The following is an 18,096-nucleotide window of genomic DNA, read 5'->3' as shown; positions in this document are numbered from 1 at the left end:
TGGTGTTGATTGGGTTGGAGACTTTTGATTGGATGTTTCTGTGGAGATGTGTTCACTCAACTGTGGGTGAGATCTTTCACTGGATAATTTTCATGGAAGTGTGCTCCCCCCCTCATTTAGCATGGGCCTTGATTAGTTCACTGGAGCACTATATAAACTCAGACAGAAGGAGCAATCTTGCTACAGTTAAGAGGGACACTTTGAAGAATGCATAGAAGCTGAGAGAGTAGCTACAGATGAGAGACAGTTTGAAGACGGCAGTTGAAAGTGGACTCTTGCTCTAGAGAAGCTAAGAGAGAACAAACACTCCAAGAGCAATTAAGAGTGACAATTTTGAGGAACAGCAGCCTAGAGAAGAGCATCCTGGGAGAAAGCCATTTTGAAACCAGAACTTTGGAGCAGACTCCAGCCACGTGCCTTCCCAGCTAACAGAGGTTTTCTGGACACCACTGGCCATCCTCCAGTGAAGGTACCCGATTGCTGATGTGTTACCTTGGACACTTTATGGCCTTAAGACTGTAACTTTGTAACCAAATAAACCCACTTTTATAAAAGCCAATCCATCTCTGGTGTTTTGCCTTCTGGCAGCATTAGCAAACTGGAACAAGGGGTGACATGGGCAAGTCCTTTCTCTCCCCTGGAGCTCAGTTTGTCTACCTGCAAAATGGCAGCTGATGTCCAAGGGCCCTTTGGGCTACGACAGCCTCTGGTCCTGCCCCACTTCCTTCATTGCTGTCACTTATTCAGTCGATAAACAAATGTGTTCTGAGTATCTGTTCTGTGCAGACCCTAGCAGGGCTCCAGCAGGGAACTTTTAGGCTCTTGTGGGGTTTACAAGCCAATGGATTGGAGGAGTCATCTAGTCCCAGTTCCTCTTCCTGTAGCAAACCCCCTAAACTGAGTGGCCGTGGTAGATTAAAGAATGTCCCCCACGAAGACAGGCAGGAGTCCTAAGCCCTGGTTCTGTGGGTGTGGACTCACTTATAAATGGGATCTTTGAAGATCCCATTAAGAAAAGGCTTAATGAAGTAGGGCGGGCCTTAATCCAGTACGACTGGAGTCCTTACAAGCAAAGGGAGTTGGGACCCGGAAGGACAAGCCATGTGATGGGACAGAAGGAAACAGAGATTGATTACCATCAAGCCACCCATCAGAATGCTGCATTCTTCAGAGAAAGCACGGTCTGCGGATACCTGTATGTGGGACTTCTCCTGTTCTAGTGGAAGGATGAAGCTGCCACTGTGTGAGATGAGAGCAACTAGTGGGAGGCACAGATCTGGGGAGAAAACTGGGAGCTCGGTTTTGGACATGGAAAGCTGGAGAGGTCTTGGACCAGGAGGCCACCGGATATATGACTTTGGAGTTGAGGAGAGAGGCCGAGGGAGTAGTCAGCATGGGGATGGTATTCAAAGCCCCTGTCCCGCAGGGGCTCTTCCAGGGAGTGAGTGTAGATGGAGGAGAGGAGGCTGGGGGACACTGGTGCTTGGTGCTGTGACTTGGCCCTGCTCAGGGCTAGGGCCGTAAACCCAACTCCAGGCTTCCCACTGTGGGCAGGACTGGTGGGGACCTGGGGCAGGTTTCACGCTGGAAAATCAGCAGGAGCTCTGGCCTGGGAGACGCTGCATTCCTCTAGCCAGCTTCTAACGCTTCCTCACCTCCAAACTTTACCCACACTCTCTTCTTCCACGAATCCCCTCCAATCCATCCCAGCAGAGCTAACCACCCTCCACACATCCTCTAGCCTGCTGGAAAGGGACCTGATGGGAGCTGCGGTGGGGGTGGGGAAGGGCTGATTTCATCACTCCTACTTATCACTGGAACTGCTGGTCCTCATCCAGGGTGTGACTGAGACGGGCCCTGCCAGCCTCTTGCAGAACATGGAAGCCTTTGACCTTGGGCCTGGTTGTGGTCAAGCCCTTGGGCACGATTTGAAGTTCCTCCCCGCCCTGCCCCTACTCCTTGGGCAGTCTTATAGTTGGTGTGCCAGTTTGGATTTATTATGTCCCCAAGAAAAGCCATATTCTTTAATGCAAACTTGTGGTGGCAGATTGATTAATCTTTTTTATTAGGGTGTGACCTCTTGATTGAATGTTTCCATGGAGATTTGGCCCTGCCCACTCATGGTGGGTCTTGATTGGTTTACTGGAGTCCTTTAAAAAGAGCCACACAGGCCCAGATGCTTACTAATGCTGACACTTAGAGATACTTGGAGATGCAGACAGAAGGATGTTTAGCTATGAGATGAAGCCCAGAGTTTGCCCAGGGGTATGCTAAGACAGGACCCCCAGTCACTTAGAGAGAAACGTCTTGGGGCAAGGAACCAAGAACACACAGGAGCTGAGAAAGGAGCTAGAACACAACCCGGGATCAACAGACGCCAGCCACATGCCTTCCCAGCTAACAGAGGTTTTCCGGACGCCATTGGCCCTTCTTCAGTGAAGGTATCATCTTTTGATGCCTTAGTTTGACACTTTCATGGCCTTAGAACTGTAAATTTGTAACTTAATAAATCCCCTTTATAAAAGCCAATCCTTTTCTGATATTTTATGTAATGGCAGCACTAGCAAACCGGAACAGCTGGTTAGTCTCCTATCACCCAGGGAGTTCAGGGAGGCTCTGCAGCAATCCAGGTAGCTGGGAGAGATGATGGGGGCAGGTCCAGGGTGAGAGCAGAGGAGGGGGTGAGAGGAGGTTGGATTCTGGATGCATTTTGTAAGTAGAGCGAGCCTCTGTGGTCCCAGCAGGCCCGGCCGAGTGACTAGAATTGCCCCCATATTGCAGATGAGAAAAGTGAGGCCCAGAAAGGTGAAACCACCTGCCTGGATTAGCAGAGACAAGTCCAAATGCAGTGGTGTCTGACTCTTAAAGTGTGTGCTTTACCTCTACTTCCAGGTGACAAACACACTCTAAGAGGTGTCTACTGAGGGCCAAGTGCTGGAATGCCACCCAAGGGGGATGCTGGCGGCTCAGCCTCAGAATGACCCTGGGATGGCATTGGGGTGGAGGTAAGGGGGCTACTGAATTCATGGGAAAAGGCTTTGTAGTTCCCGATCACCTGGCTGGGACGGGGTCAGGAAGCCGGGGAACAGAATGCACAAGGCAGGTGTGAATGGACCAAATGTCCCTCACCCGTGTTTAGAGATTTTTTTAAAGGTGTGATTGGGGCTGGATTTGGGCTGCAGGTAAAGTTGTGATCAGAGGTCAAGAAATAAATGTCAGATGACAAAGCTGAGTCCCCTGTATATTACGAAGTGGGGTAGTTTCTCCAGGTGGAAGGGGTGGTCTGGGAATAGGTGAGGGCAGGCTCCGAGGCCACACCTGCAGTTCACAGGTGGTTTTGTGACTGGCTATTGGGTCTCTTGAGACCAACCATTTTGTTCCATTTTCTGGTTTATTCACTCATTCATTCATTCATTCATGCACTCAACAAGCATTTATTATGTGCCTACTGCATGAAATGCACTGGGGATCTGACCTTCCTTACCTCGTCTCGCCCTGCCCCTGCAATGACCTCTCCTCTCCATCACGATCTGCTTCTTCCTGACCCTATTCTCCAGAATGTTCAACCCTCTGTCCCAGTGCCTTTACTCTGGCTTTGACTCTTGCCATTGCTGCTGCCTCCCTTCTCCATCCACCCCCCTGAAACAGCAGCATGTTAGAAAGATCCTGGGGCTGAGAGTCAGGGAGGCATGGATTTGAAACTTGGCTCTGCCTCTCAGTAGCTATTTAGTCATTTAACCTACCTGAGCCTCAGTTTCCTCATCTGTCAAACGGGGCTAACATTAGTGTCTATCACAGAGGGTTGTGGCAATAAAATATGATTAGATATGTAAGGCATCTCATATGATTAGTGCCTGGCCTGGAGCCAAAGCTTAAATGTTTGTTGAATTGAATGGATGAGCTTTGGCCTGGGAGGTGGAAGATGTGAGCCCTAGTCATAGGTTTATATACTTGGATAAGTCATTCCTCGACTCTGGGGCTCTGTCCCCTTGATTAAAAATTGCAGGGACTGGCTAACTGGAACTCCAAGCTCTGAATCCCTGGCTGTGCCTCCAGGGGTTTCTAACTGAATTCAGGGACATGTGACACACAACCATGCAAGGCATCACTAGTTGATCAGGATGGTCTTGACTGCTGAGCCCAATGGGGCCTTGGAATCTTTCCACCAGGCACCTGGCAGCCATCACCAATCAAATCCGAGTTGGCAGTTGAGAATAAACGGACTTTTCATTCCTGGCCGGCACCCTGGTGGGGTGAAGAGGCACATCGAGAAGACACCAGAGGATACACTCAAGGTGATGAACATGTGGGGGGTGGTACAGGTAGCAATCCAAATGGGGGGCTGTGGTCCATTTGAGATGCCCAACAGGGGGACAGAGATGCTACTGCCTTTTTATTCCTGTGGTCAGCCACTTGTTAGTGGGGAGACACGCTCAGGGTAGCTTCACCTGGGCACCTTTTAGATCTAGCCCAGAGGGGAAGAGAAGGTGAGGGGCTGGGCCTCTCCTCTGAGCAAGGGGCTGAGTTGTCTCTTTTTCACAGATGATCTCTCTTTATCTTCATTGACAAGCCTGCCAGGGAAATGCTTGTAGCTCCTCTTTACAGATGAGGAACCTGAGGCCCAGAGCGTGTCAACCATGATGAGTAATCATACAACTCTAAGAATCTGCTCGGGCTGGACTCCAGCTTCACCCCTTCTGGCTATGGGGTCCCGGGCAAGTCACATAGTCAACCCGTGACTCAGTCTCCTTATCTGCAGAGTGGGGGCAATAACAACACCCACCTCATTATGAATGAGTTAACACAAATGAAGTTTGGGAACCATATCTGGCATATCGTAAGAGGTCAATAAACCAGTTGCTAGGAGGCAAGTACTCATTCTGACATTCCCAGCCCCTCTCAGAATGCCTTACACATAGTAGGTGCTCATTAAATGCTTTGGAACTGAACTGCTGGGATGACCTGAGTCCCAGAGTCCCACACAGCCCTTCTTGTCCCCACTCTGCAGAGGGAGAAACTGAAGCTCAGTGTGATTAGGTGACCTGCCCAAGAGCTAGGAAGTGGCAGAGTCAGTTTCCATGCCAGGCGTGTCTGACCCCAGAGCTCGTCCTCCTCTCTGCCCTGTCCCTCTGAAGGGCTTCATTCTTCATATCTTCCTTAAAATGCTCCAGAGCCCCACTATCCAGCCCCAGGAGCAATGAGGGTGGGCTTCTGCCTGCCCCTGCCCACACGTGTTCTCCAGAAATGCTCCTGATTATTACCCCTGGCTGTGCCAGGGCCAGCGAGGGACCGGGGATGGATGGAGATGGGTCTTGACCCCTCCTCGTCCACAGCCCGCAATGGGTGTTGCCTCAGGTAGTCTGTTGGTAGGTCTGTAACTGAGGTAGAAGCAGAGCGCCAGTGGAGGAGAGAGAAGAGAGGAAGCCAGGCTGTGGTGATCTGGCCACGTTCTGTGACTCCTCCCCTGGGGTGGAACAGCTGGCATCCTAAGCCCTTTCTCTGTGGCACTCGGTTATCTCACAGGCATTGCCACCCCTGTCAGACAAACGGGACACCCGGGCTCTGAGGTGGGAGGCGACTCACCAGGGTCACACAGCCGGTTAGTGGCAGGGCTGGGATTTGAACCAAGGTCTTTACGATTCCAGAATCTGTGGCTATTTCAGAGCCTTCCGCCCCCTTTCTGCCTGAATAGAGGACAGGAAATAACCGTGCACCATGGAAGACTGGGAAAGGAGACGTTGGTACTGACTAGAAGGAAGTCTGGAGCTGGATCTACCTGCTGAAGTAAACCACGAGTTCTCAGGGTGGAGACCCAGGGCAGCTGTCTGATAAGCGAGCCCTGAGGCAACCTTGGTTCTAGGCTCCAGAAAGGGTTGGAAGGTGGAGATGAGCAAGCAGGTAGGGATGAGCTGGTTAAGAGAAGGCAAATGACCCATTAGCCTGGCAGGGAATGGGTGTAGGTTTGATCTTATTTTGTAAGTAGAGGTTACTGAAAGATCTGAAAGATACGGAGCCCCAGCAGGGCTCAGCAGGAAAGAGTACGGTGAGGTCTGCCCCATATCAAGAAACTAGAAAAAAAGTAAAATAAACCCAAAGCAAGAGGAAGAAAGATAAGAGCAGAAATCAATAAAATTGAAAACATAAAAAAAAAAAAGAATTGAGCAAACCAATGGAACAAAAAACTATTTCTTTGAAAAGATTAATAAGATTGAGAAACCTCTAGCAAGACCAATAAAAAAAGAGAAAAGATGCAGATTACCAAAATCAGGAATGAAATAGGAAATTAGTACAGATCCAGGAGACCTTAAAAGGTTAATAAGGGGATATACCATGATCAACTCTACACACATACATTTCACAACTTAGATGAAACAGATCAATTTCTCAAAAACCACAAACTATCAAAACTCCCAATATGAAACAGAATATCTGGGTAACCCAATAACTATTAGAGAAATTGAATTTGTAGTTAAAAACCTTCTCCAAAAGAAATCTCTAGCCCAGAAGATTTCATGGGAGGATTCTACTAAACATTTAAAGAATTGGCACCAATTCTACACAATCTCCTCCAGAAAAAAAGAAGAGGGAACTCATCTGATTTATTTTTATGAGGCCAATTTATCCTGATACCAACACCAAAGACAGTACAAAAATTAAAAAAAATAAAGTTATATTTCTCATGAACATAAGGAAACATAGCAAAAAAGAAAAAAAAAAATCCCCCCAAAATATTGTCAATATTATCAGCAATATATCAAAAGAATTATACAACACAACTAAGTGGGGTTTATTCCAGGAATGCAAGGCTGGTTCAATAGTTGAAAATTAATCAGTGTAATACACTACATCAGTAGGCTAACCAAGAAAAACCACGATTGTTGTCTTAGTTTGCCAGAGCTGCTATGATAAATACAGTACAATGGGTTGGCATCAACAGCAGGGATTTATTGTCTCACGGTTTGGAAGGCGAGAAGTCCCAAGTGAAGATGTTGGCAGGGCTGTGCTTCGTCCTGGCACTGGAAGTGCTCTGGAGATGGCCGTCCTCCCCGCATGGTGATTTCCCGTGTCAGCTCTTCTGGTTTCCACTGACTTCTGGCTTCTTGCAGTGGCTTTCTCTGACTGGCTGCATCTGAATTTCCTCTTTTCAAGACCTCCCCTATCCAGGTTAAGACCGACCCTGATTCAATCTGGCCACACCTTAATTAATCATAACATCTTTAAGAGGTCCTATCGCAAAGGGATTCACACCCACAGGAACATGGATTAAGACTTACCTTGTCTTTTGTGGCGCACATGATTCAATCCCCAACAATATTATAAATCAATGCAGAAAAATCATTTGGCACCCATTCGTGAGAAAAACTCTCAGCAAATTAGGAATAGAGGGAACTTCCTCAACTTGATAAAGAGCATCTACAAAAATCCTACAGCTCACATCATACTTAATGGTGAAAGACTGAATGTTTTTACCCTAAGATCAGTGCTCTGGTTTGCTAATGCTGCCATTATGCAAAATACCAGAAATAGATTGGCTTTTATAAACGGGGTTTATTTGGTTACAAATTTAGAGTCCTAAGGCCATAAAAGTGTCCAAACTAAGGCATCAACAAGAAGATACCTTCACTGAAGAATGGCCAATGGCGTCCAGAACACCTCCATCAGCTGGGAAGGCACGTGGCTGGCATCTTCTGTTCCCAGCTAGCATTTCAAAATGGCAAAATGTCTCTCTTAGCCTCTTTAGCTCCTCCTGTGCATCTAACCATTTGGGGGTCCTCTCTTAGTTTCTCCAGAGCAAACTCTGGGCTAGGATTTCTTAGTTTAGCATCTCCAAACGTCCTCTGCCTGCAACTCCAAGCATCAGCTTTTAATAGCCTTCTCCAAAATGTCTCTCTCTTATAGGACTCCAGTGATTAAATTAAGACCCTCCCTGAATGAGTGGGGTCCATCTCTCCATGGAGATAATTCAATCAAAGGTCTAGCCCACAGTTGATTGAGTCATATCTCCATGGAAACACTCAATCAAAAGACTAATGTCTGCCCTCACAAGATTGCGTGGAAGAATATGACTTTTGGGGGGACATAATACATTCAAACCAGCGCAATCAGGAACAGGACAAGGATGTTTGCTCTTGCCACTCATTCAACATAAAATCCTTTCCCTGAGCCCTGTGCCTCCCAAGACCCCAAATGAAAATAAAGTTCAGCTGAGCTCTCCTCTCTTCTTGGAGGGTTGGGTCCTTAGACCCACCAGCTATAACCCCACTCATCTGTATCCTTTTTAAGAAAGCACCAGAGAATGCAAGTGGGCTTGCCTGATTTTATGTTGAATTTGCTCTAATTTATATTCAGAAAAAACAAACCATTTACCAAGTTTGGAGCTTTTACACTGACTTGTGACATACCAGCCCTGCATGGATATGTGCAACATGGAGGCTGAGAACTCCTGATCTAATTCACAGGAAACTGAGGCCCAGAGAGGGTGAGTGACTGGCCCAAGGTCACACAGCCAGGTAAGGCAGAGATGGGCCTTGAGCCCAGGCATCTCATCTCCAAAGCCACTCATGCTTCTGTGCCACAATAATACAGCTGAAACCACTTCCAGTGTGGGACTTGAACACACTGACATCCTCTTTGACACTGACATCAGACTGTGGCCAGGGGCAGAGGGGTTGGCTGAGCCAGGCTGTGACACCTCCTGGGCATCCGTGTTCTGAGGACACACCCGTGGTGGTGCTCAGCTTCGGTCGTGAGGGCAGGAAGCACTCAGCCCAGCAGCCAAAGGGGTTTATTTTGAGCCAATGCCTCCCATCCTAAGTAAGCCTGAAACCTGTCTGCTCTGATTACAGCTGACAGCCTGCCCGGGGCCAGTCTTTGATATAAATACTCTCATTATGTAAGGAGGTTACATAAATCGCTTGTGATTTTCCCATCACACTTCCACAGAGGCGCTGCCCCCCACATAGCCTTGAAAGCTCCCTGAGCCTGGGTGGGGGGACCTAACTCGCCAGGCTGAGTTGGGGGGTGTTGGGGTCTCTGGGTATCCAAGTCCCTGGGAGGGCATCAGGCCTGGTTTTGGGTTAATAATTGTGGGTTGGAGGCACAACCCATGACAGTCATGACTGAGCCTGCACCCCAACCCCAGCTCTGTCCTTTATTTACTGTGTGACCTTGGGCAAGCTCCTTAGCCACTTCGTGCCTCGGTTTCCTTACCCATAAAAGAGAGTAATCCCGGCACCTGGCAAGAGCAAACGACTTAACACATTACCACTTAGATCAAGTGGTGAGGGGCTGAGCTCTGGGTTTTACATTGTTTCCATCAGGTGTCAGAATGAACACAGGCGCCACCGGGAGAAAAGGGGCCTGAATTGCCCCCCCACCACCAACTTCTCCGGCTCTATGCCCTCAGTGGGGCACTGCCCCTCACCGTACCTCACTTTTTCATCTCAGAAATGACCAGGTGGCCCATGTTTTTAACTGAAGTTTCTGCAGAAATATAAATTTCCTTTAAGAAATTAAGTTAATTAATTTTGGGTATTTTAAACATTAAGTTCTAAAAACCATGATAAACAAATACACAGTTTAACTCAAAGGCTGACACAGACTGCCAACTGGTTAACTCGGGGCAGTCCAGGGTTAACTCATTTGGGGACAAGGCAGTCAAGCTTCTTGGGTGATTACTTTTTATTTGATGACTCTTGAGATTGCAAGATGGGCTTTTTAAAACTGATGTTTAGCTGCTTATCTCTATAAATCAAGATTTTCCGAATGTTCTGCAACCAAATCAAAGAATGGAAATACATCGGATGCCGAGGCTGATGTGAGACTGTATTCCATAATTCCCGATTTCGAACAGTAATGTTGTCAAAACAGCCTCCTTGTTCTCACTCATTTTTTGCAAAATCAGTGGGAATCACACAGTTGAGCGTGCAGAATGAAGCTGTACTTGAAACATGTTGCTTTCACGTTTCACGTATTGGATTTCCTCGTCACATTTTTAATGACATCTCTGCCTAAAGACAAGTTTGAAAACCCACCGTCCTGATGGCCCCCTCGGGTCCTCTCTGGCTCGGCTGCTTCTATCACTGCCAACAGCCTCCTCCGGCTCTCGGTTTCAGTCCACACGGGTGTCGGCTAGATTCTAAAAGTGGATTATGTTCGATGACATCTGGAGATTCTGGAGAGGTGGCTCCTAAGTAGTTTGGGAAAACAGGGGAAGTCAGGGCGCTGTTAGGTTTTGCCCATGGGCAGGCAGAGGATGGCTGTTCACCGATCAGGACACACATTGCTGCAGGGGCAGGGGAGTCAGCGGAGGGAAGCCCAGCCCTGCAGTGTTTGGTGCCCGGCCCATGGTAGGCCTGGAATGGAACTGACTGGAAGCTGTGCAGCCCCGAGGCTGAATGGTGCGGAGAAGCCCGAGCAGGGGCTGGCGGGCAGGGCAGGGAGAGGTGAGCTGGCCCGGGTTGCCTGCTCTCAGCTCAGCTCAAGGCGGCACAACTCCTTGCCTTTAAGACTTTATGGAGCCCCTCCTCAGCCACCGGGGAAAGTGCTTGTGAGAAGGCACTTCCCGCTTTCCAGGTGCCCATGGTCAGCAGGAACACACAGCATCCTCCATCGAGTACAGCCACAATAAGGGCCATCTGCCAAGGCCTGCTCTGTACTGAGACCACTGTCCTCACAGAAGCTGCAGAGACGAACCAGGGGACAAGCTCCCTGCTCCCATGGAGCTCACCTGGGTCAGGGCAAAAGTCAACGAAAGGAACAAGACAGGAACCCACTGCTCCCGGTCTGCAGGATAGATGCTGTTCAACAGATTGGCAGAGGATTTAACTCCTGGGACATTTAGTGAGAAGCCACTCTGTGCGAAGCCCCTGGAGACCACTGCAACACACCGGTTATTTGCAGGGCCAGGGGCAGAATCAGTCCGGTCAAAGGCCAGGGATGTGGCACCAGGACAGGGTGGGTTGGGCAGCAAGGGCACAGAGGCATGAAATAATGCCTTCCATCCAGGGCATGGTGCGTGTTTTGTTTGGCTAGAGAAGAGAGGGCATGAGGGGCAGTGGTGCGAGGTGAGAACAGAGAAAGAGGGAGGGGTCAGATTACAAAAGGCCTCGTGTGCTAAACTAAGGAGGTTAGACTTCTTGGAATCCATGAACACAAAATGGGAAAGGGTGTTATTAATAAGGCTGGGAGTTGGTAGAAGCCTTCCTAGAGGAGGTCGTATTTGAGCTGGGCCTTGAAAAATGCCAGGACAGGGTTGGATAAGCATCTACAAAAATTCTAGCTACTGCCACCTGCCACTCTCTTTCCTCCTGTCATATGGTCTAGAGGGAAAACACAGGGCCTTCTCCAGCCCGGGTCAGAGGCAGCCCCTGGCTAGGGCTGAGGGCAGTCACAGATCAGGCTCCCAGTCCACCACCCTTCTAGACCCGGCAGCCTTCTCTCCTATCTGCTCCTCTGCCGTAGCTGTGGCTACCATATTCCCGAGGTGGGAGTTTAGAACCGAGTTCTGACTAGTGGGTGGAAGAGGCAAACCTGGGTCATAAGTACAAGATCTGGTCCATGAGGTTTTCAAACCTGACAGCACTAAACAGTGCCTGGCACTCTGTAGGAGCTGGCAGAAGCCATGGGGTTAATGGGTTCTGTGTGGGCTGTGTGTGCCTATGGGCCTGGGTGCAAATTCAGGTTCTGCCAGTTATTGACTGTCAGCTCATGGGAAAGTAACTTGACCCCAGTTCCCTCACTTGCAACCAGCAATAACGACACCCTTGGAGAGGTGTCACGAGGTCAGGTGGGATCTTCCGTGTGCGCTCATCAATCATGGTTCTCGCAGGTGCCCAACCACTATCGGTTTCCTTCATTCTGTTTTTCTTGCTCCCCTTTGTCCTCTCCTTCCCTCCTTTCCTCCTTTCTCTCTCACCTCAAAAAGGGTGTGGTGGAAGGATGGTCCGTATTAGGAGCTATAGAAATGGAAAGACTTAAGATATGGAAAACCATGGAGCTCACCAACTCTTGGGGAGGTTCATTCTCGGCTAAGAGGCAGGGCGAGGACTTTACAGGCCGGTGATGCCAGCTTGGGCTGAAATGGCTGCAGGTGCAGTGGAATCTCGGGAAAGCTGAGGTTCTGAGTAGAGCGGCAGGAGAACGTCACCATGCTCTCACAAGGGAGGTGTCCCAGAGGGCGGGGGCAGTAGGGCACACACACTGGGAGAGCAGGAGGCCAGCGTGCAAATGGGCCGTGGTTTGAAGCCTGTCTCCCAGCAGAGAATTATGGAGAGGCTGGTTAAGTTTGCCAGTGCTGGACTAGGGGTCAGATTTGAATGCCAGCTGTGGATGGCAACCTCCCTACAGTAGGCAACCGGGAGCGTTGGAGCTTAGCCTGGGGACCAAGGTACTTCAGGGCATCTTCTCCAGCAACATGTGCAGGGTGGTTTGGAGCAGAAAAGATGTTTCCTGCCCGTACCAGCCACGGTGGGTTAGGCTATGCTGCAAAATCAAATAACCCCCAAATCTCAGGGACTTAAAACAACAGTGGTTATTTCTCACCCATACGAAGACTGCTGCAGCTGTGGGCAGCTGTCCAGGACACGTGACACCCAGCAAGGCAGGTTGCTGAAGGCCAGTGGCATCTCCATCTCAGCCCACACTTCCATGTCCCCCGCAGCAGAAGAAGGGGACATGGGGACTGGCACCGTGATTGAGTTACAGCTTGTCAGCACTGGGCCATCTCCTCCCAGCCCTCCAGGGACCCTCAGGCCGGAGGGGGAGGTGCTTGGAGCCAGGCACCGTGGGCAGGTGCCTCCTGTCGGCAGAGCTGCCAATTGGCCAGCAGGAGGGGGTGGGTCCATCTCTCCTGGCTGAGGCCCCTGGCCCTGCCCCTCCACTGCCCTCAGTCTGGGTGGGGAGACTTCGGAGAGCCGTCCCCTACCTAGGTGTGGGTTGGTGTATAGACCACCGACCATTCACCTGTTCCTGGGGGCAGGAGGAGATGGTGGCAGAAGAAAGGGGAAAAGGAAAGAAAGAGGAAAGAGGGGAGGAGGAGGAGGAGGGAGGAGGCAGAGCATGCGGAGAAAGGCCACGGGGCAAATGAGGGGCTTGCCTGAGCTGGCGGGCACGCAGTCCCCGGGAGTTGGCATTTCCCAAACAGCTTCCTCCATGTTCGGCCGCACCGTCCTTCTGGCTGGTCAGTGGGCAGGGCCAGCGGCTGCCCCTGGGCTCTCTCGCTCACTCCGAGCGGCCCTGCTTGCAGCCCTGCTGGCGTTGGCACGGTGACAGTAGCCAAGTGTGCAAACTTGTGCCATTGTCCCCAGGCCAGGGGGAGCCATGGAGACTGGCTAATATGACACAGGAAAATGTTTGCTGATGGCAATTCTATGGGCTTTGTCCACCTCTTTCTCCATCATGACGACTCGATTTAAGTCCCTAACTGTTTGACTACAAATGCAAGGGGACCGTGCAACGCCAACCTTTTGTCCGGCTGCACTGAATGGGCAATTCAGGCTTTGTGCAGCTCAATTGAGGAAGCAAACATAAAGACAAGATTCCTGAGAGCTCCGGCTCCCTTCCCATGGATATCCAAGCACCTCGTTAGAGAGGCCTTCCGCGGCCACCTCTCCTGACACCGGCCTGCCTCCCTTTCAGGCCCTCCAGTGCCGGGACCCTTGGAGAGCGGGGAAGAGAGAGAGAGAGAGAGAGCACAAGAGAGGGAGAGAGGGAGAGAGGAAGTAGAGATGAGAGAGGAGAGCGAGCCACTCAACACTGAAGGACGGGGCAAACAGCCCTCCCCGGCTTACCCTGTCCGATTGTCTGTCTGCACTGGAGCATGGCAGCTGCCAGGCCTGGGAGTCTTTGGGAGAGGTTTGCAAACTCGTCTCCACTGGGCCCGGCACCTCCACAGTCCTGGACATTTTAAACAAGCACGCACACATGCACACTTGCACACACGCCAACTCACCACCCCCTGGAGGAACCAGGGACCTGGGGTCAAGGGGAGGAGGGGCGTGGACGCCGAAGGGGAGAGCAGGGCTGAAGGGGAGAAGTTTACTGGGAAATGATTGCATTTGGGAGCTGTCTTTTTTGTGATGGTCCCCATGGTGACAATTTGTGATGGCAAAGAATGTGGGAACGGGGCGCCGCCGCCTGATTGGGATGCTTTGTATCTGGAGAGGCGCTCCTGATTGGCCTGAGGGGCCCCCCAGCTCCAGGGAGCTGTCCTCCATTCAGCCCACTCAGGGCTGCACCACCGCTTCCAGCCGGACGGAGCTCGGCCACCGCGCCGGGGCCTGTCCCAGGTCTGGGCGGGTGACCTGCCGGGCCACTTTGGTGGGGCCCGGGACCCGCACCTCCGGTCAGTGTGGCGGGGAGCGGCCGGCTCTGGCCCAGCTGGGTGGGGGGCGTGGGGTGGGCTGGGGCGCGGGGGAGGGGCGGGGTGCGGCGGGTGGCGGCCGGGGAGGCATGAAATCGGTGCAGATGCTCCCGCGGGGGAGTCCCCGCTGCCCACAGCCTGCGATCAGCCTGCGAGGCAGGGCTTGACTTGAGTGCCAGAGAGGGGTCCTTCCTGCCTGGTCCTGCGTGAGAGCTGGGGGTGGAGCATTGGGACGGGGCGGGGGGCTTGCTGCTGGTGGGGCTGGGGGCGGGGTGGTTGGAGGAGGAGGCCACTGCTGAGGAGAAGGGGGGGCTTGGTCTTGCTTTAAAGTGGAGCAGTTGCCTCGGTTCATAAAGTAAAAACCTTGCTGGCAAGGTGTCCGCGTTGGCAGCGTGGCATCGTGGGTGACACAGCAGGCTGGGAGCACAGGGGTTAGGGTTCTGGCCCCAGCAGCACCACTTTGGAGCTGGGTTACCTTGGGCAAGTTGCCTGACCTCTCTGAGCCTCATTTGCAAGTAGAGGGCAATAGACCCAAGACGATCAAATGAGGCTCTGTCCACACCTGGCCCATCCCATGCTCAGGAAATGCTTGGCAACCTGACTCCGGGACTCTGCTTGTGGCTGTGGGGTGCTGGGATTGGGGCTGCCTTCTGCAGCCACGTGACGTCTGGGGAGGGCTGGGTGTGGGTAGCTCACAGAGACTCCAGCGGCTCCTTGTGTCCCCCAGGCCAGCTCTGTGCCCTCCCTGGAGCTGCCGGTCACCAGCAGAGCCCAGCCCCTTCATGGAAAGCCCTGTGCGGTGGCCGCTGGTGATGGCCTCCGACAGCGACGTGAAGATGCTGCTGAACTTCGTGAACCTGGCGTCCAGCGACATCAAGGCGGCCCTGGACAAGTCTGCACCCTGCCGCCGCTCCGTGGACCACCGCAAGTACCTGCAGAAGCAGCTCAAACGCTTCTCCCAGAAGTACTCGCGGCTCCCGCGCGGCCTCCCCGGCAGAGCAGCTGAGCCCCATCTGAAGAGGGGACCTGAGGACCGGGCCGGCAGGCTGCCCCTCGACGGCCTTGCGCCCAGCCCCGGCGGGGGTGGGGGCTGCAAGGAGAAGGCTCTGGGGAACCCCGACGGGGAAGAATGTCTCTCTAAGCAGCAGCCCCTACCCGGGCAGGATCCAGAAGCTGCCAGAGCTGGCCAGGTGCCCATGAGGAAAAGACAACTGCCAGCTTCTTTCTGGGAGGAGCCACGGCCCACCCACAGCTACCCCATGGGGCTGGAGGGGGGGCTGGGCCCCAGGGAGGGAACTCCCTATGAGGGTAAGAAAAATTGCAAGGGCTTGGGGCCCTTGGGGCCCGAGACTACCCCGGTGCCGGCTTCCCCGCGGGTACTGGCAGAGAAGGAGCCCCTCAAAATGCCAGGGGTCTCCCTGGTGGGCCGCGTCAATGCCTGGAGCTGCTGCCCCTTCCAGTACCATGGACAGCCCATCTACCCGGGCCCTCCGGGGGCCCTCCCCCATGGCTCCGTCCCCAGTCTGGGGCTGTGGCGGAAAAGCCCGGCCTCCCCTGGGGAGCTGGCCCATTTCTGCAAGGATGTGGGCGACCCTGGGCAGAAAGTGTACAGACCAGTAGTTCTGAAGCCCATCCCCACCAAGCCGGCCATGCCCCCACCCATCTTCAATGTCTTTGGCTACCTCTAACCTGGCCCGGAGGGTCTTGGCCCCCACCTCTGTTTGTAGGAGAGCTGGGACGCCCTGGGGGGCTCTCCTTGTGAGGAGGTGGGCAAGGACGGTGGGCCTTTCAACTGGGCAGTGGTGTGGCCTCTTGGGCCTTCCAAACAGCCCTTCCCATTGTGTGGGAGGGGGTGAGGGCAAGATCCAGGCAGGGGCTCCTCTGGCAGCCTTGGGAGCTGTGGGGCTGGGCTCGTTTGGCCCCCTCCCCAACCAGGCCAGAGTCTACCAGCTAATGCCACCGTCCCCACAGCACACCATGGGACGGTGGGACTTGGCCCTTGCCTTCAGACACCCCAGAAGCCAGAGTTACCCATCTATTCATCTGCCACCCACTGTGTAAGCCCAATCTCAGTTTATTTTTGTTCTCTGTAAATAATAAAAAGTTTAAAAGAATAAAGACATTTCTTTTGCAGTTTGCACATCTCGGGTGTCTTGGAATTGAATGGTCCCCGGGCCTAGTGCAATGCTGGCTGTGCCCAGGCTGGGGGCTGCCTGCATGGGCAGCTGTTTGGGGGGGGGCAGACTGGTAGTGCTCCTGAGGTGTCTGAGTTGTCTGGGAACACGTGCAGGAGCCCAGGGCTCAATGCAGAGGAAGGAGGGTGGGGAAGTGGGAAGGAGCCTCCAGGGAGGATGTTCGGGTTCTCCAAGTCAGAAGCCAGGGGTTCCAAACTTCTCTGAAGGATGTGGACACTGATACCTGGACCCAGTGCCAGCTCTGCCTGGAGGATGAGGGATGGGATGAGAAGAGTCCTCTCTGCAGTGCCCCACAGCTCCGATCATGGCCTCAGCACAGACTCTGTACCTGGGGGGAGGTGCCAGACCCCTGGGCAGAGGGAAATCAGGCCCCTTGTCGACGTATTTTGTCCATGAACTGAAAAGCCATGAGTATTTGTCTGGAAGTAGAAGCCTTTACTAAGACATTACCAATCAGAAGCACACGACCCTATGGCGCAGTTCCCCCACATGGAAGCAAGTGGAAAGAAACCACATGCATCTAGGAGCAGTTTAGTTAAAAAAAAAAAAAAAAAAAAGCCGCCACAGTGCCAGCTGCAGCTACTCAAACTCCCCTAATCAAAGGGTGAATGGTGTTGGTTCAAAACAAAACCCAGAGCCACCCCAGGAACTCACCAGCCATCCACAATCTCAGATTCCCACCTCTGGGTCAAAACATGCTCCTGCTCACTGAGTAGGATTGCCGCACTGCCCGACTTTCAGGATTTTATAAGAGTTTTGTGACGCTGCAGAGACACCCGTGAGCTGAAAACCCTTACAGGGGCTCGGTAAGGTGGGGACGGGGATGTTCTGCAGAGGTGGGTGGCCGTGAAGTGGTCGTGGCAGGGGTGAGGGTCAAGGATGTAGCAGGCACAGCTGAGCAAAGCCCACTCAGAACCGGCCAGATGGAGCAGGCCCCAGAGGCCCCAGCTGGGCGTTAACCCTCCAGCTGCTGGGTTGTGTGGTGGAGGGGGCGGGGCCCTGCGAATCCCAAGGACGGTTGGGCACGTGGCCGGGAGGGGCCCGATCGGTGGCTCCTCCCAGCGGGTCTGGATACACATCAATATTCAAGGAGCCCAAATGTGGCACCAGAGCATCCCGGGCCCAAGGATGGGGTCCGCAAAGAGCGCAGGGGCTGGAGCCCCTTGCCCACACCCCTTCTACTCTTCAGTCTCGTCTCCAGGGGGCTCCTTCCTTCTGACCAGCACCTGGATTTCTCAGTTGGGAAGTGATTGTGGTCCCTGCCCATTAGGGGATGTACATGATTGGAGAAATGCCACAGGTTTACAAGAGTCTGCCTGATACCCACCCAGGCCCCGCATACACCCCAAAAGGCTCCCAGGCTACCCCCTTCTGCCCACCCTTCTTGTCATTTCTGATGAGCAGTCATCTGAGATTTTAAACTGCTCTTCCTCTGAGATGCTGGGTCAGCAAAGGCTTTTTCCAATTGGGGTTTTCCCCTAACCACAAGCCCAACCTGACGTGGTACCTTCCCCCTGGGCTGTCACGGGTGAACCTCAC

General features: G+C 52.7%; 1 protein-coding gene and 1 long non-coding RNA gene across 2 annotated transcripts; one reads left to right on the top strand and one right to left on the bottom strand.

Moving 5' to 3' along the window:
- Positions 1 to 9,986: 9,986 nt before the first annotated feature.
- Positions 9,987 to 13,914, bottom strand: LOC119533139. The gene is made up of 2 exons (XR_005216595.1): positions 13,791 to 13,914; positions 9,987 to 10,189 (listed from the first exon to the last, which is right to left on the bottom strand). It is a non-coding gene; the product is annotated as an uncharacterized LOC119533139 (long non-coding RNA).
- Positions 13,915 to 14,190: 276 nt separating this feature from the next.
- FAM181A (family with sequence similarity 181 member A) lies at positions 14,191 to 16,477 on the top strand. The gene is made up of 2 exons (XM_037835249.1): positions 14,191 to 14,344; positions 15,090 to 16,477. The coding sequence occupies exon 2, from the start codon at positions 15,145 to 15,147 to the stop codon at positions 16,048 to 16,050; it is 906 nt and encodes a 301-aa protein (XP_037691177.1). The 5' UTR covers positions 14,191 to 14,344; positions 15,090 to 15,144; the 3' UTR covers positions 16,051 to 16,477.
- Positions 16,478 to 18,096: the final 1,619 nt, after the last annotated feature.

This window comes from Choloepus didactylus, chromosome 4 (genome assembly GCF_015220235.1).
Source record: "Choloepus didactylus isolate mChoDid1 chromosome 4, mChoDid1.pri, whole genome shotgun sequence".
Classification (NCBI taxonomy): domain Eukaryota; kingdom Metazoa; phylum Chordata; class Mammalia; order Pilosa; family Megalonychidae; genus Choloepus; species Choloepus didactylus.
The sequence above is the reverse complement of the archived record's forward strand: the minus strand, read 5'-3'. Positions and strand labels throughout refer to the sequence as shown.

Bases quoted from the DNA above. Each gene is read 5' to 3' on its own strand.
- FAM181A (XM_037835249.1), top strand. From the start codon at position 15,145: ATGGAAAGCCCTGTGCGGTGGCCGCTGGTGATGGCCTCCGACAGCGAC.